This window comes from Mustela erminea, chromosome 13, assembly GCF_009829155.1.
Source record: "Mustela erminea isolate mMusErm1 chromosome 13, mMusErm1.Pri, whole genome shotgun sequence".
Classification (NCBI taxonomy): Eukaryota; Metazoa; Chordata; class Mammalia; order Carnivora; family Mustelidae; genus Mustela; species Mustela erminea.
The window spans coordinates 24,607,283-24,621,271 of record NC_045626.1 but is presented as its reverse complement, the minus strand read 5'-3'; the positions used below and the strand labels follow the sequence as shown (position 1 = coordinate 24,621,271).

Genomic DNA, 13,989 nt, shown 5'->3' with positions numbered 1-13,989 from the left:
GTTTGAGATTCTCTCTCTCTAGTGTTCGCTCTCTCTCCCTCTCCCCCACCCCACAAATAAATAAATACATACATACATCTTTAAAAAAAAAAAAAAGATAAACATTCTTATAAAATTATAACTGAAAATCTGCAAATGAGGGCCAGGCTAAGAACTAAACGGTTGAGTTGACAGGTTGCTAAGAAGAACACAAAAACAGATCTCAGAGGAAGAGGCTGTATGTCTGGCCTGGGGCCAGCAGAATGGCCGACTCCAAACAGACTTCACAGGGACCTGTCTGGAGTGGTGGCACTAGAGAAAGGGGCAGGACAAGAAATGGTTGACAAAAGTATCACCATATACAGATAACAGTGACGGCTTTCACAAAAACAACACTGAAAACAGGTAAAAAGACAGGTTAAAAGTTCTCAAAATAACTTCTACTTCATACTAAGCTTCATGAGCAAACCTAAGTATTGGGCCCATCCAGCAGTGTGGCTCAGCTGCTGGGGCCCATCTGAAGCCCCGTCACTGAGCTGAGTCATCGGGGTCTCATTCAGTGTCTCACAGTAAGACCGTGAGAACCAATCCACACCACAGATTTTCTAAGTGTTGCGCTTTCAACCCTGGCATGCCAAACCACGTTCTTTCTGTTATGCTTTCTATTAGCGTCTTCAGGAAAATACCTTCATCTTACTCTATCCCTTCCCGTGCACTTCCCTAAGATCATGGACAAGGTATAACAGAAACAGGCTTTTACTTCTGGCAGATTCATTTCAATTTCAGTGGGATCAACACAGTATACACTGAAAAACATCTAGTGATGAGCCTGTGAATTACTTAATCTTTACTTTAAATATATAAATTCTGAGAGGTACGGAATTTAGAAAGGATTCCTAGAAGATGTGTATTTCAATCAGACTTTGAAGATTAGACTCTCAGAGAATGAATCTTATCAACACATTCAATCTTTCTGAGAAGCAGTATCTACTAACTACTTGAAAGCCAAGCTTTATTACAAGTGAATTCCTACAAATTCTGGGAGTTTAAACCACTGCAGTTGACTGTGCTCTTAATAATAAAGAATCATTTCAAACTTAGCGTATAGATCTCTTAAGTATCTGTCTATGCTCTTGGTAATCGCTGGCTTCCAATATTAACGGGATGATTTCACAGCCTCACAAGAAATGTTTAAGTGAGTTCTGAATTGCCCTGGGCGGACACGAACGTCGCACTCCTCTTGCTGCGCACCTGCTGATGGTGCGGGGACACGCTGACGTTAAACGTGCCAACGTGCCGAGTCTACCGTGAGACTGACGACAGTCAGGAATAAGAGCGTCCCCACTTTTCAAGTTCATAATCCCCCTTCAGTCAGGAGCTGATCCACAACACTGCACGATGGTTATAGTAAATGAAATATTTAAATAGTAATTTGGTTTCACATGGAAACTGTTACCAAGACAAACCTTCTTGTAGGATGGAGTTCCAAGAACATTAAATCATAAGAAATTGTTTCAGCAGCTGGTTAAAGCTGAGTGTACATAATACAAGACATCTGGTTGTCTGTGCATTTTCAGTTCATTTAAAAAGTATAAACACATTAAAACACTGAAATGTTTGATATATTACAACACTGTCTGCTTGCTCTTCAAGAGTGTTTAAGTGACTGGTCTATCCACTATATTCAAGTCTTACTTACCAGCTGAAGAGATTTACTACTCCCGTTTCCCTTAACTTCACCAAGACATTTTATTAACAAAGGAGGGGGGAAGAATGTCCTCACTGAGGATATATACTAAACCCCAGGTCTTTAGTAATGACATAAACTCAATAGAGATGGAACTATTTTAAAAATTAAGTCAAGAACACATGAAGCACCGCACATACAGTGACAAGTAAATAGTAGACAATCTCTGTGTTTCCCTTCCCACATCTGACCACATGTAACAGAAACCTAACCACAGTGGCTTAACCAAAATAAGTATCTATTTTTTTTTTGCACTTAAGAAGAAATCCAAAGATAAGCCATGTAGGGCTCGTATAATAGTTCCACGGCATCATTCAAATCCCATACTCCTGGGACCCTGTTCTTTGCATGTGGCACTCATCATCATCGTTTCAAGATGGCCCCAGCACTGCCTCTGCATCCCAGGACGGAAGAGAAGGGCAGCAGGCCAGAAAGCTAGAGATACACGCCCTGCAAGCTCACGACTTCCGCTCACACAGCACTGGCCCAAACCACGTCACGGGGCCACATTTAGCTCCCCTGGGGCCTGAGAACTAAGCTGGGCACACCATGGCCCCCAAACAATATCAGAGATGTGTCGGAAAGAAGGCAAGGAAGGACATCAGAAAGTCCAGTTACCTGGGTCTGCCACATGAGCTCCACCTGCATGGGACCCTCTCCCCTTTGCCCTTCGCCACTGGGTGATTCTTCAGTGGCTTCAGCCCTGTGGTAGGTCTTGGTGGTTCTCGTTTCTAAATCTAGATTACAATTCTGGATGCTGTACTTATGCACAACAGAGGCCGGGAAGCCATCTTCTCACGAATACCTGGTCCTTCCTCTGTGGGCCACAGGCAAGCAGCACACATCCAGTGATATCCCCACGTTCACAGCGATTCCATCATAATCAATCTTAACTCTTCTTCTTTATTCAAAAAATAATTCCTTTAGGGGTGCCTGACTGGCTTGGTCAGTAGAGCATATGACTCTTGATCTCAGGATTATTAAATGTGAGCCCCATGTTGGCTCTTAATTAAGAGATTACTTAAAAACACAATATTTTAAAAAATAATAATTTCTTTAAAATATGCATTCTCCATGGGGTGATATCACTCCTAAGAGAGTGAAAACTGATTCTTCAGGGGTGAAAAACTTCACAGATATTATAATGATCTGTGGCCCTCCAAAGGGCCACAGTACATAAAGAGACATTCAGTGTATCTGGGGTATTCAAATTTCACTAGTGGGGAGAGGCAATTACAAAAATGTCTGAAAAGGCTCCAGAGAGACAATTTTTTTAAAATATTGAGCATAACTGCTTTAAAAAGAACACTTTACAGCATATAGGAATTGCGTTCACAAACTCTTCAACATGATCAGTCTCTATCTTCAATACACAAAGAAGATAAAGCAAATCCTGGCTTGGCCAGAACTTACAGGAGTGGAATATCAGTGATCAACTGCATCAAACAACAGAGCAATTCTTCCAAAAGATCTTCAGAGTCAGAACCTGGTAAGACACACAAAAATTTTTTTTAACAAAATATGAAATAGAATAGAGCTTTGTACAAGTTCAGTCTTCATTCCTAATGAGAATAACAACTGTTATTATCTCATAAACTCAGACTCTAATGGTGACCTCTAATAAAATCCAAACCATAAGTCAGTACATACTACAATCTTCATTTAGTATAGGAATTTTGAACATTAGCCATTAATTATATAACTTTTAATGTGTCTGTATCTTGTGGTCCCTGTAGACCAGCAGTTTTTAAATCTCTTATTTTATACTGTTATTTTTTTTTTCAAATGAAATCTTACACTGAAGTGAAATACATAAAAAGACCAAAAAAAAAATCAAGCTGCCCTAGCTGCTCTGTTTGAGTCAACAGAATGCCTATACCTCTTTTCCCCAGTAAATATCTGATCAAACACCAGATCTCCTTGATGACCCTCACAGCACCTTTTCTGAACCTGTGGGGCTCCACAGATCACAGACTGAAACCCAGTGAGAGGGTTTCCATCCCTTTACAAATAAAGAGCCAGAGGTAAAATGGCTTTCCCAGGTCACAGAGTAAGTGGCAAGGATAAGAGGCAAATTATCATTCCTGTAGAAATGTTTCTCTGTCCCAAACCACTCTAAATGACGGTCTAATTTCCAAAGCTAATTTCCAACAGCTCATGCGACTTCTGGCTTTGGACACTACTGACACCTATTCCTTCATGAAATTCTTATTCCCCTCAGTTCCTACAACACCTTGTTTCCAGTCTACATCTTTTTCTACTCATTCCCACAATCTGCCTCCTCAGAATATATCTTTCAACTATGGGCGTGTTCCCCAGACTTCCACCACTGACTTCCTCCTCTCCCCACTCCCTGTGTCCCCCTTCACCAATCATTACTAACATGCTGGTGATTGCTACCGCGACGGTTCTCCTCTTGGTCTCTCTAGTGAACTCCTTCTTATCTTTATATCCAATTGCCTCCTGGCCATCTCCACTTAGATGCATCACTGGTAACTCAAACTCCACATGTTCAAAACCGAACCCATCTTTCCCAGTACTTGAAACCCACTTATTTTTTTTTTAAGATTTTTTATTTATTTATTTGACAGAGAGAGATCACAAGTAGGCAGAGAGGCAGGCAGAGAGAGAGGAGGAAGCAGGCTCCCTGCTGAGCAGAGAGCCCGATGCGGGACTCGATCCCAGGACCCTGAGATCATGACCTGAGCCGAAGGCAGTGGTTTAACCCACTGAGCCACCCAGGCGCCCTGAAACCCACTTATTGCTTCTTTCTACTTCCTTTTGGGGACCACATCAAGAACGCAGGGCCAAAGCCCAGGATACTCACGTATATGCTTTTTTTTAACCAATCTCTGGGTCCACTCAATTGCACAGCCTACCTCTCTGATGTTTCCTCTTTTCTGTACTCCGTCATGCTTTTGTTCACTATTTCATCATCTCGGTTCAGTTAAATCAGCTTACTAAATTAAAACTCACTCCTGAACTTCTTTCAACCTTCCTAACTAGTATTCCTACATCCAATCTTACTTCTCTCCAATCCAAACCCTAGACTGCTGTAGCTGACTAAACCCCCCCCTTCCCTCTCCTGGCTTACATCTTTTCAACTGCTTTAACTGAATACTAGGTATCAGAAAAAACTCAAGTGCTCTAAGTACAAGTTACCAGATGCTTCAAGACACAGACCCTGTACCTCATTCTACCATGATCTCCCCCCATTATTCACAATTTATATTCCAACAATACCCAGTGCCCTGCTGCATGCCATTTCAAGCCTCCTCAATAACATTCCCTCTGCCAAGAATGCCCTCCAACAATGAAAACCTGACTTTTTAAAAAGCCAATCTTTATTCACCTGCATCATCCTCAATCTTCCTCTCCTCCATAAAACCCAAATCTCTGCCTCACCCTGAAAAAAAAAAATCACCAACAAACTATTTTGCCTTGTTCATGTCTTTCATTGTATACATAGGTTACATTATACTATAATTTCTGTCTATACGTGGGCAGGCAGCCATTGGACTCTAACCTTTTTTTTTTTTAAAGAATAGGCTCCATGCCCAGCATGGAGCCCAGTGCGGGGTTTGAACTCAAGACCCTGAGATCAAGACCTGAATTGAGATCAAGAGTCAGATGCTTTACCCAGGAACCTCTGGACTCTACTTCTTGAGAATGACAACTGACAAAGAGCTTAACACATAACATATACTCAAAACGTGTTCGCCAAACCACAGCCAGGGCCTAGTACAAATCTAGTGGTTATTTCCGAAGCATCAAAGGACTGGGAATTTCAAAGTTTAGCAATTCTTTTTTCTAAACCACACTATCACCTGGCATTCAGAAATTATGAAGAAATTCCTTCCTGACTTTCCATAAATGGAACTGGCACAGTAACCCTCTGAGAGGTGAGTACAGAGCTGGAAGAGAATACTGAATCATAAAAGCACCAATCAATGCTACAAAGAAAACATGGCAAGAAGTAAATTCAGTAACTACATTAAATCGTACTCTAGAAGTGCGAGGCTTAGCTCAACCAGTGAAAAAATAGAATTTGGAAATAAGTAACACTGGTCTCAGAGGCTACACAATAAAAAGTAGATGTAACTAAAATCCTTCTCACTGCGAAAGTGGTCCAACACAACCCAAATGAGTCAATAACCTGCTCCAAGTTCATCTCCCGGCATATGATACATACCTAATACAACTTGCTGCAATGTCATCCCATGGCTCATCCTACAGAATGCAGTGACCCAGACCCAAGTAAGGATATTTAAAATCATTCCTTCATTCCCTAAAGAATATCCCAGACCAAATCAGCAGGCCATTTTAACAGCATATCCTTGTTCAGCCAAGTAGTCAGAAGTTTTTTAATTACGGAAAGTGAGGGAACAAATGCTAAGGACCATAGAGGGTTGGATTTTTTTCCTTCCGGGGTGCAAGCACATCTCAACCTCAAATCTTAACACAGTGAAGAGGATTCTGTATTGTATTCCATGTGCCATCTAAACCATCACTTCTGCCAAGATTACAGCTTAGGTCAATTAAGGAATATATTCACAGCATCATTATCAACTTAGTAATGAAATTATGATAAATACATTTCATACAAGTGAAATGTACCATTTTAAGGCCAAAATTCTAACAACAAAAGACAAGAACAGGCAGTCTCCAGTTGAAATCTCTATCAACTTCTATTACTAAAACAAAAACATTGCTACAGAATACCATATTCTTGGGGTACCAGGGTGGCCCAGTGGGTTAAAGCCTCTGCCTTCAGCTCAGGTCATGATCTCAGGGTTCTGGGATCGAGCCCCACAACGGGCTCTCTGCTTAGTGGGAAGCCTGCTTCCCCCTCCCTCTACCCCTCCCCCGCCTGCCTCTCTGCCTACTTGTGATCTCTGTCAAATAAATAAAATCTTAAATTAAAAAAAAAAAAAAAGAATACCATATTCTTATTTCTGGGACTAAGCTAGAAGCAAATAATTGTTTATCAAGTGAAGAGTGACAAGATTTGACCGCTTACCAGGTCTGACATTAAGCAAGTCACTCATAGGGCGTTCTTTTCCAAGCAACATTTATATCACTCAGCTTTCATTTGAAGCCAAGTATCTTCCTTAGCGCCAATAAAAACAAGTAAATATAAACTCACCTGCCAAAAATTATAGTAACACTCATGCATTTCTCATAGGAAAGAGAATCTGAAAAGTCCTTGAAATCTTCAGGTCAGTAACAAAGCAAACTGAAGATCTTTGAGCAAAGGACTCTGAAGAGATTCAGTATGTTTAGTGTGAAGTTTTAAACCGACAGTTTTTCTCTCTTAAAGAGTTTTAAATTGCCTCTTATAGCTTCAGTCAAATACGCTCATATTTTCAATGTCAGCTTCTTGGAGATCATATTCATAGCTAACATTTACTGAGTACCCTCCTCTTGGAGAGGCACTGTGCCAAGCATTTCATTCGTCATGTCACATTAATCCTGACAATAACTCTTAAGGAGAAGGTATGATCATCACCATCATGTTACGGATAAAGAGATCAAGGCTCAGAATGGTCGGTTAACTTAAAATAAGTGGCGGAGACTGGATTTGAACCCAAATACAGACTCAAAAAAAGAGGGGGGGGCTGAAAAAAACAAAAACCCTTACAAACTATTTTTAAAGTTGGAAAAAATCCAGTCGGTCAACCATGTCTCACTGAAGACCCCAAACACTAACCCCTGGTAAATCTGAGGGGAGAGATATGAAAAAGCCCGTATTCGTTTACACATCAAGGTCGTCTGTTACACATTCATCAACACATACTGGAAGTCTTTGATTTAAATACCCAATTTAGAAATAGCCTCTAACAATGCATAAATATAAACTGTTATCATATGTATTGTGCACAACAAGGTCACTGATATCTCCTCTATCTGGGGTTCCCCCGCTTTAAAGCCCTAAGCTTACTTCTCTCGTGCCTGTGAGTGACACCAGGGGAAGGAGCAAGTGAAAGAGCAGATGATATCCATGGTCCCTTACAACTCCCATCATCTATACGTGAAACTGAGTCATTGGGCACCCATTCATACACACCACACTCTCCCTAGGGAGGGAACCAGAGAAGACCAGGATGCTGTTTAATCAAATACCTTCCACCAGAGTAGGAAGGGCAGGAAGAGAGGGAGAAAAGAATAATGAAAAAAGCACTCACTCGAGGAAGAGGGAAAAAATAGCACTAATGGAAAACAAAGAAGCAGCCAGAAAAAAGAAAACATATGGGTCATTTAAATCAGGTAACATGGAAATATTAAAACACAGAGAGCTCATTGTTGCTTACTTTGCATGCAGAAAGTCAAGCTGTTGGTTTCTAAATGCTGCTCAACTGTGCCAAAAACAAGTATTAAAAACATCATCAAGAAATACCAGAGCTATATTCCAAAAACAGGTTCCCTGAGTGCCTAAAAAGTTCAGAGTAAAACTGACTTCCTTAAGATGAAAGACACATAAGCTAGAGTGTATTTACTATAAACTTATAGTCAGAAAACCATGGTAGAGTCTGTAATTGGCAGTTTTAATTGTGAAACTAATATTGGAATTATTCTAAAGTATTACAAAATCATATTTAAACTTCTAATGAGAAAAACTGAATATGTGTCTATAAAATAATCGTAAATGAAGGGAAAGCAGATGGACTCACTCTTTTCTAAAATTCAAATTGATCTACATTTTAATGCATTACAATATTTATAAGACTGTGCCCCACATATTCCAATAAAATCTGTAATAATTCTGACTGTCTGCTATTATTGTAGTCAAATGGAAATGTTTCTAATTATACTCAAGGATAATACAGTCTTCCAGGTTCTATTATAAAATATGCCTTCTTTATTATAAAATATGCCTTCTTTATTTCTATGTTGAGCATAGTATAAAAACTGTTGGTAACAGAAGAGGGTAGAAAACAGTTTCATGGTACATTGGAGAAAGTATCGAAATAGATTTTAGTAAGCAACTACAAACTATACAGAATATATACATGACAGGGTACTGCACTGCATTACATATACTTAGATTCTAGGCCAATTTAAAGTATTATCCTCTTAAATCCCAGTTTTATTATTTTTCATCCACTCTGGCCACTATGCTCTCATTGTGGGTCAGCAAGGAAGGGAACCTGCCAATCTTATTCAGGCCTGGGCCCAGGATTCAAAGGATCTGCTTCTTGGCCAGCTTCTTGACTGATTTTTATTTCTTGTTGAGTTTCTTCAGCATCCCAATGTCTGCGTGGGAAATATCCACAGTCCTGGCCTCATCAAGTGCTGTTGATCCCCCAAAACACATACTTAGAGAACTTGGAACTAGGAGTGGACTTAAGCCTGACAGTGCTGAGAGGCATCTGTTCTCCTGAGGGTCACTGTTCTTCAAGGGGATCTGCAGCTCCACCATCTCCCAAAACTTCTGGCACTTGCACTGGTCCTGTGAAGGACTTTCCGCACCAATCCATGCAGAGTGATGGAAGCTTTGCTGCTCACGAGGCCATGCACCACAATAACTGGAAAAGAGGTCTAAGATTTTTGAACCCTTCGGATTTTTGCTGCTGTTGTTAAGTAAACTTTACATGCAATGTGGGGCTTGAACTCATGACTCTGAGATCAAGAGTTGCATGCTCCATCGACCGAGCCAGCCACCGGCTGAGTTCCCTATTTATCAGATATGATTTGGAAATAACATCTCCCATTCAACAGGCTGTTTTTTCATTTTCTTGATGGTTTCCTTTGCTGGCAGAAGCTTTTTAGTTTGATGTAGTCCCACCTGTTTATTTTTGCTTTTGCTGTCAGATTCAAAAAATCTTCTCCAAGACCTATAGCAGGGGGCTTACCCCTAGGTTTTCTTCTATTAGTTCTAAGGTTTCAGGTCCTACATTCAAGTCTTCAGTCCACTTTGAATGGATTTTTGTGTATAGTGCAAGACAGGGGTCCAGTTTCCTTCTTTCGCATGCGGCTCTCCGATTTTCCCATCGCTATTACCGAAGAGACTGCCCTTTCTCCACTGTATATACACTTGGCACCTTTGTTATAGACTAACTGGCCACATATGCATGGGTTTATTTTGGGGCTCCTTGTTCTGGTCCATTGATCTGTATTGCTTTAATGCCAATACCACACTGTTTCAATTACTACAGCTTTGTGATATAGTTTGAAATTGGAAAGCAAGCCTATCAATAAAGTTTAACGATTTGTTCCACTGATAACAGAAAAGAAAGGGAGAGAAAAGAGAGGAATATCAAAAACACTATCACTTATTGTAAGGTGAAGAACAATTCAGGAGGTCCTAGAAGCACTTTAATTTTTCTACAAAGACAGATGACAAATCTTATATGCAAAATATTTCAAAAGAGTAAATCCATGCTTTCGTGAGTCCTTTCTAGCAATTGGTTTCTTTCTTTCTTTCTTTTCTTTCTTTCTTTCTTTTGCATTACTCAACTAATGAAATTAAACTCTTTGAGACAAAAATAAAACAGAAACAACTCATCTACCAATTTCAGGTTTACCTCTTGAGCTACAGCTTGCCCCAGGCCCTAAGGATTAGTCCAAGCAAAAATAAGAGAAGAGTAAAACACTGCTGCCTTGAGAGCCAAAGCACTTTGGCCATCTGAAAGAATTCAAAACTAGTTTCAAAAGTTTCACCTCTAGCGCATTTAGTTAAATGAATACATCATGGGTTTTGAATATACTTCCAGAGAGTCTCAAAAAGGTTTGCAGTCAGGGACACCTGGGTGGCTCAGTCAGTTAAGTGTCTGCCTCCGGCTGAGATCATAATCCCAGAGTCCTGGGATTGAGTCCTATAACGGGCCCCTTGCTCAGCAGGAAGCCTGCTTCTCCCTCTGCCTACTGCTCCCTGCTCCCTTGTGTTCTCTCTTTCCCTCTCTCTCTGACAAAAATCTTTCAAAAAATATTAATAAAATAAAAACGTAAAAATGTCTTCGGCCAGAGGAGAATGAAAAGGAAGGTAGTGGGGACGCTTGGGTGGCTCAGTGGGTTAAGCACCTGTCTTCAGCTCAGGTCATGATCCCAGGATTCTGGGATTGAGTCCCACATCAGGCTCTATGCTCAACAGGAAACCTGCTTCTCTCTCTGCCTGGTACTCGCCCTGCTTGTGCTTGTTCTCTCTCTCTCTCTCCCCTTCCCTGGCAAATAAACAAAATCTTAAAAAAAAGAAAAAAAGGAAGGAAGGAAAAGAAAGTAGTTGGAAAAGAAAGTAATTATATTAGAAAAGTATGATTATGGATTTTTAAAATTTAAATTTAAAATTTTTTAAAAGTTAAATTTAAATTTTTTTAATTTAAAATTTTTAAATTTCCATAAATATATATTCTACCACTTTTTCTCATTTTGATCTCTCAGAAGTTGGAAGTTGTTTCCAATTGTTCAGGATCTTTGGGTCTCCATTTATTTGCCAGAAGGAGGCCAATGCTGATGGAAGCTCCATGTGCACAGGCACAGCCTGCAAGTGGTGGCTCACACTGGAGGGTTTGGAGCTGTATCACTGAGACACCCAAACATCAGCATCTCTACATCTTTTTCCTGGTTTGGTTCATTTTCTCCACAAGTGTATGCATTAACCTTCTGGAGGGAAGGGGATGTAGTGGGCACAACCCCAGTGCCTGCATTTAGAAGCCATGTCAAGATGCCTCACTCCTCCATTTGTAGCCTTTGCTCTTAGCCCTGTTCTCAGCAGACCATCCCTCCACAGCACCCCAGAGCTCCCAAGTAGAGGAAGGTCCTCTTGGTTCAGCCCCTCGGAGAAGACATTCTAGTATTAACCGAGGAGGGGGTGGTCTCCTGACTGCATGTGGTGCTGGAGAAGAGCTGAGCGTCCAGCTGCTCCTTCAATCACTCCTCCAAGGTGTCTGCCTTCAGAGACACCCGGTACTTCCAACTCCTAAGCCTTTCCAGGGCTCTATGACAAGAACTGGCTGTTTCTTGGTAGTTCTCCGACCCTAAAGGCATTTAACCTTCAGCTTTCACTGATCAGTAGAGTTCATCATTACTCAACTTTCCAACTTGAAAAATGTTACTAACAGTGTGTTCCCCTTTCCTCCTCTTTAAACTAATAAAAAATTCATGACTTATTAAAAGTCCCTTCACTGATATTTTATCGGGGTTTCAGAATAAAGCAAAGATAAACATGTGGGTTCAATCCACTATGCTTGAGAGCAATTCCTACAAAATAAAATTTTTAAAAATACATCTATATTAAACTATTTTATGCCGAGGAAATGTGGTTAAGCAAGCATTTTACCTGGACTCAACAAGTCTCCAGTCCCTTTTCTACTCTCCAGAGAGCCGCGCTAACTAGCTGCCGTGTGTGCCAGCTCTTGGCAGGTGACGGGGTCCTCTGTCCCCCCACTGCCCGCCCACAGCGCTGCTGGCACAGGTGGCACGCTCCTGCAGTGCAAACCCACACTCCCACTCTGTGCTCTTGATCCTAGTGCCCCCCCACATCCCTGGGCTTTCCAGCCAGCTCTCTCCCCCTGTGTGTGTGTGTGTGTGTGTGTGTGTGTTTCTATCTTCAGTCTCAATCTCCAAAGACTTCTTCCCTCATCTGAAAAAGATGTAAAAATATTTGTAAAGAAACTGTAATTGCCTTCCATTGGCGACAATATTAGTAGTTACTCCAAAGAGGCCTCCTGTACAAAACAACTAGTTCTTGGCTAAAATACAGTTTTTAGTGCACTGATGGGCTTCCAGAAAGTAGAGGAAATCTCCAGGGACCCTTGCACCATAACCAAAAAGAACAACCACAGGCAAACAGACTGTGGCTTGAATCCACAGTAAAATACTGAGCAGTAAACAAACCCGGAGGGTAGGGTGACCCAGACGAATGCCAATCCAAAGCTGCCAATACAAAGGCGTGCCACCAGCTTGCTACTGGGGAGCTGAACCCCAAGTGGTCACATTAAGCCAAGAACCTCTGAAGGAGGTTAAATGGCCTCAGGTGATGCAGTCTAGATCCCTCTAGAAGCAAATGCAAATCCCTCCTTTATTTGGGGCCTCAGATTAAGATGAACAAACAAAAGCTCACAATCAACATCATCAAACACATAAAGAAACAAACCACCATAGTGTTTGTGGAAACAAATTACAAATTCATGTCCCTAAAAAAAAAAAAAATCATATCCCTAAGGACTTAAAATATTGGATTTATGAAATACAAAACCTATCAGTTACTACCTTGGGGTAATGGGGGATGATCCCAAGACAGAAGGCCGTACTCACATTGAAGGCAAAGGGAAAACACAAAATTTTGCCCAGGGCTAGTTTTGTCCTCTCTGACTATGCTCAAAGGCATGCACTAGTGGAAAGAGTTATATTTACAAAATGATACAAATTCCCTCCAGCAAACAATCTGCCACCAAGCATACAGAGCCTGTGGGGAAATGTTCACACAGGACAGTCTCACAAATTTCTATTACAAATTGGGAGCCTACGAAGAGTCACATGACCCTCATGTGCTGGCAACATCCACTTCATCACAGCAGAATTACAGTGAATGGAACCAAAAAAAGTCCTCAAATTCCTCAGCTGACTTTGCTCAGCTGTTTGTAGGTGGTCCTCCGCTTCTGTCAATTCAACCTCTGAGCAACCTGTACTACTGTCTAGTCTCTCAACCCTTGCGCAGTCTCCCACGCGGTCTCCCGCACATCTGATTTCAAGATTCACATTCTAAATGATAAACAGATGTTTTTAGGTACAGCATAGTGAGGGGTTTTTTTGTTTTGTTTTGTTTTTTTACCATTTAACAGTATCTATGTATTCATTTAATTTTATTACTTTTACAAATTATAAAAAGACATTAAAAGAAAATGTAAAAAGGACTTAACACCAGTGAGAAGTAAATATCTCAAACTAACAACATGTATGACTAAAATGAAAATAATTACATATGCCAAAAATGGGAAGTCTTTAACCTCACAAAGATATTTACTGGACTTAAAACTGGTGGATCAACAGCAGTCTCAACTGTAAAGGAAAAGAATAAAACAAAACAATGTGTATAAAATCCTGAAGTGCTAATCCATATTAAAAAAGAGGACAATCTGTCAGTGCACAGACAAAATTACCAGTACTAGACCTCACAGATGGCTCTTTTGGTGAGATAAACATCTTGATAATGTGCCCCATGGCTGAAAAGTGTCATTTTTACACTGCCCTCACTTGAGGTTATGTAGGATGTACAACAAAACCATGTTTCCCGGGATGCCTGGGTGGCTCAAGCATCTGCCTTC

At 40.7% G+C, this 13,989-nt stretch overlaps 1 protein-coding gene across 4 annotated transcripts in view; it reads right to left on the bottom strand.

The window, feature by feature from the left end:
* DYM (dymeclin) overlaps window positions 1-13,989 on the bottom strand; it is a 335,376-nt gene that overhangs the window by 256,150 nt on the left and 65,237 nt on the right. For all 4 annotated transcript variants that reach the window (XM_032310930.1, XM_032310934.1, XM_032310932.1 and 1 more), the window contains one exon: window positions 3,140-3,212. In XM_032310930.1, coding sequence (XP_032166821.1) covers window positions 3,140-3,212 — 73 coding nt within the window. The remainder of the gene's footprint in view (window positions 1-3,139; window positions 3,213-13,989) is intronic.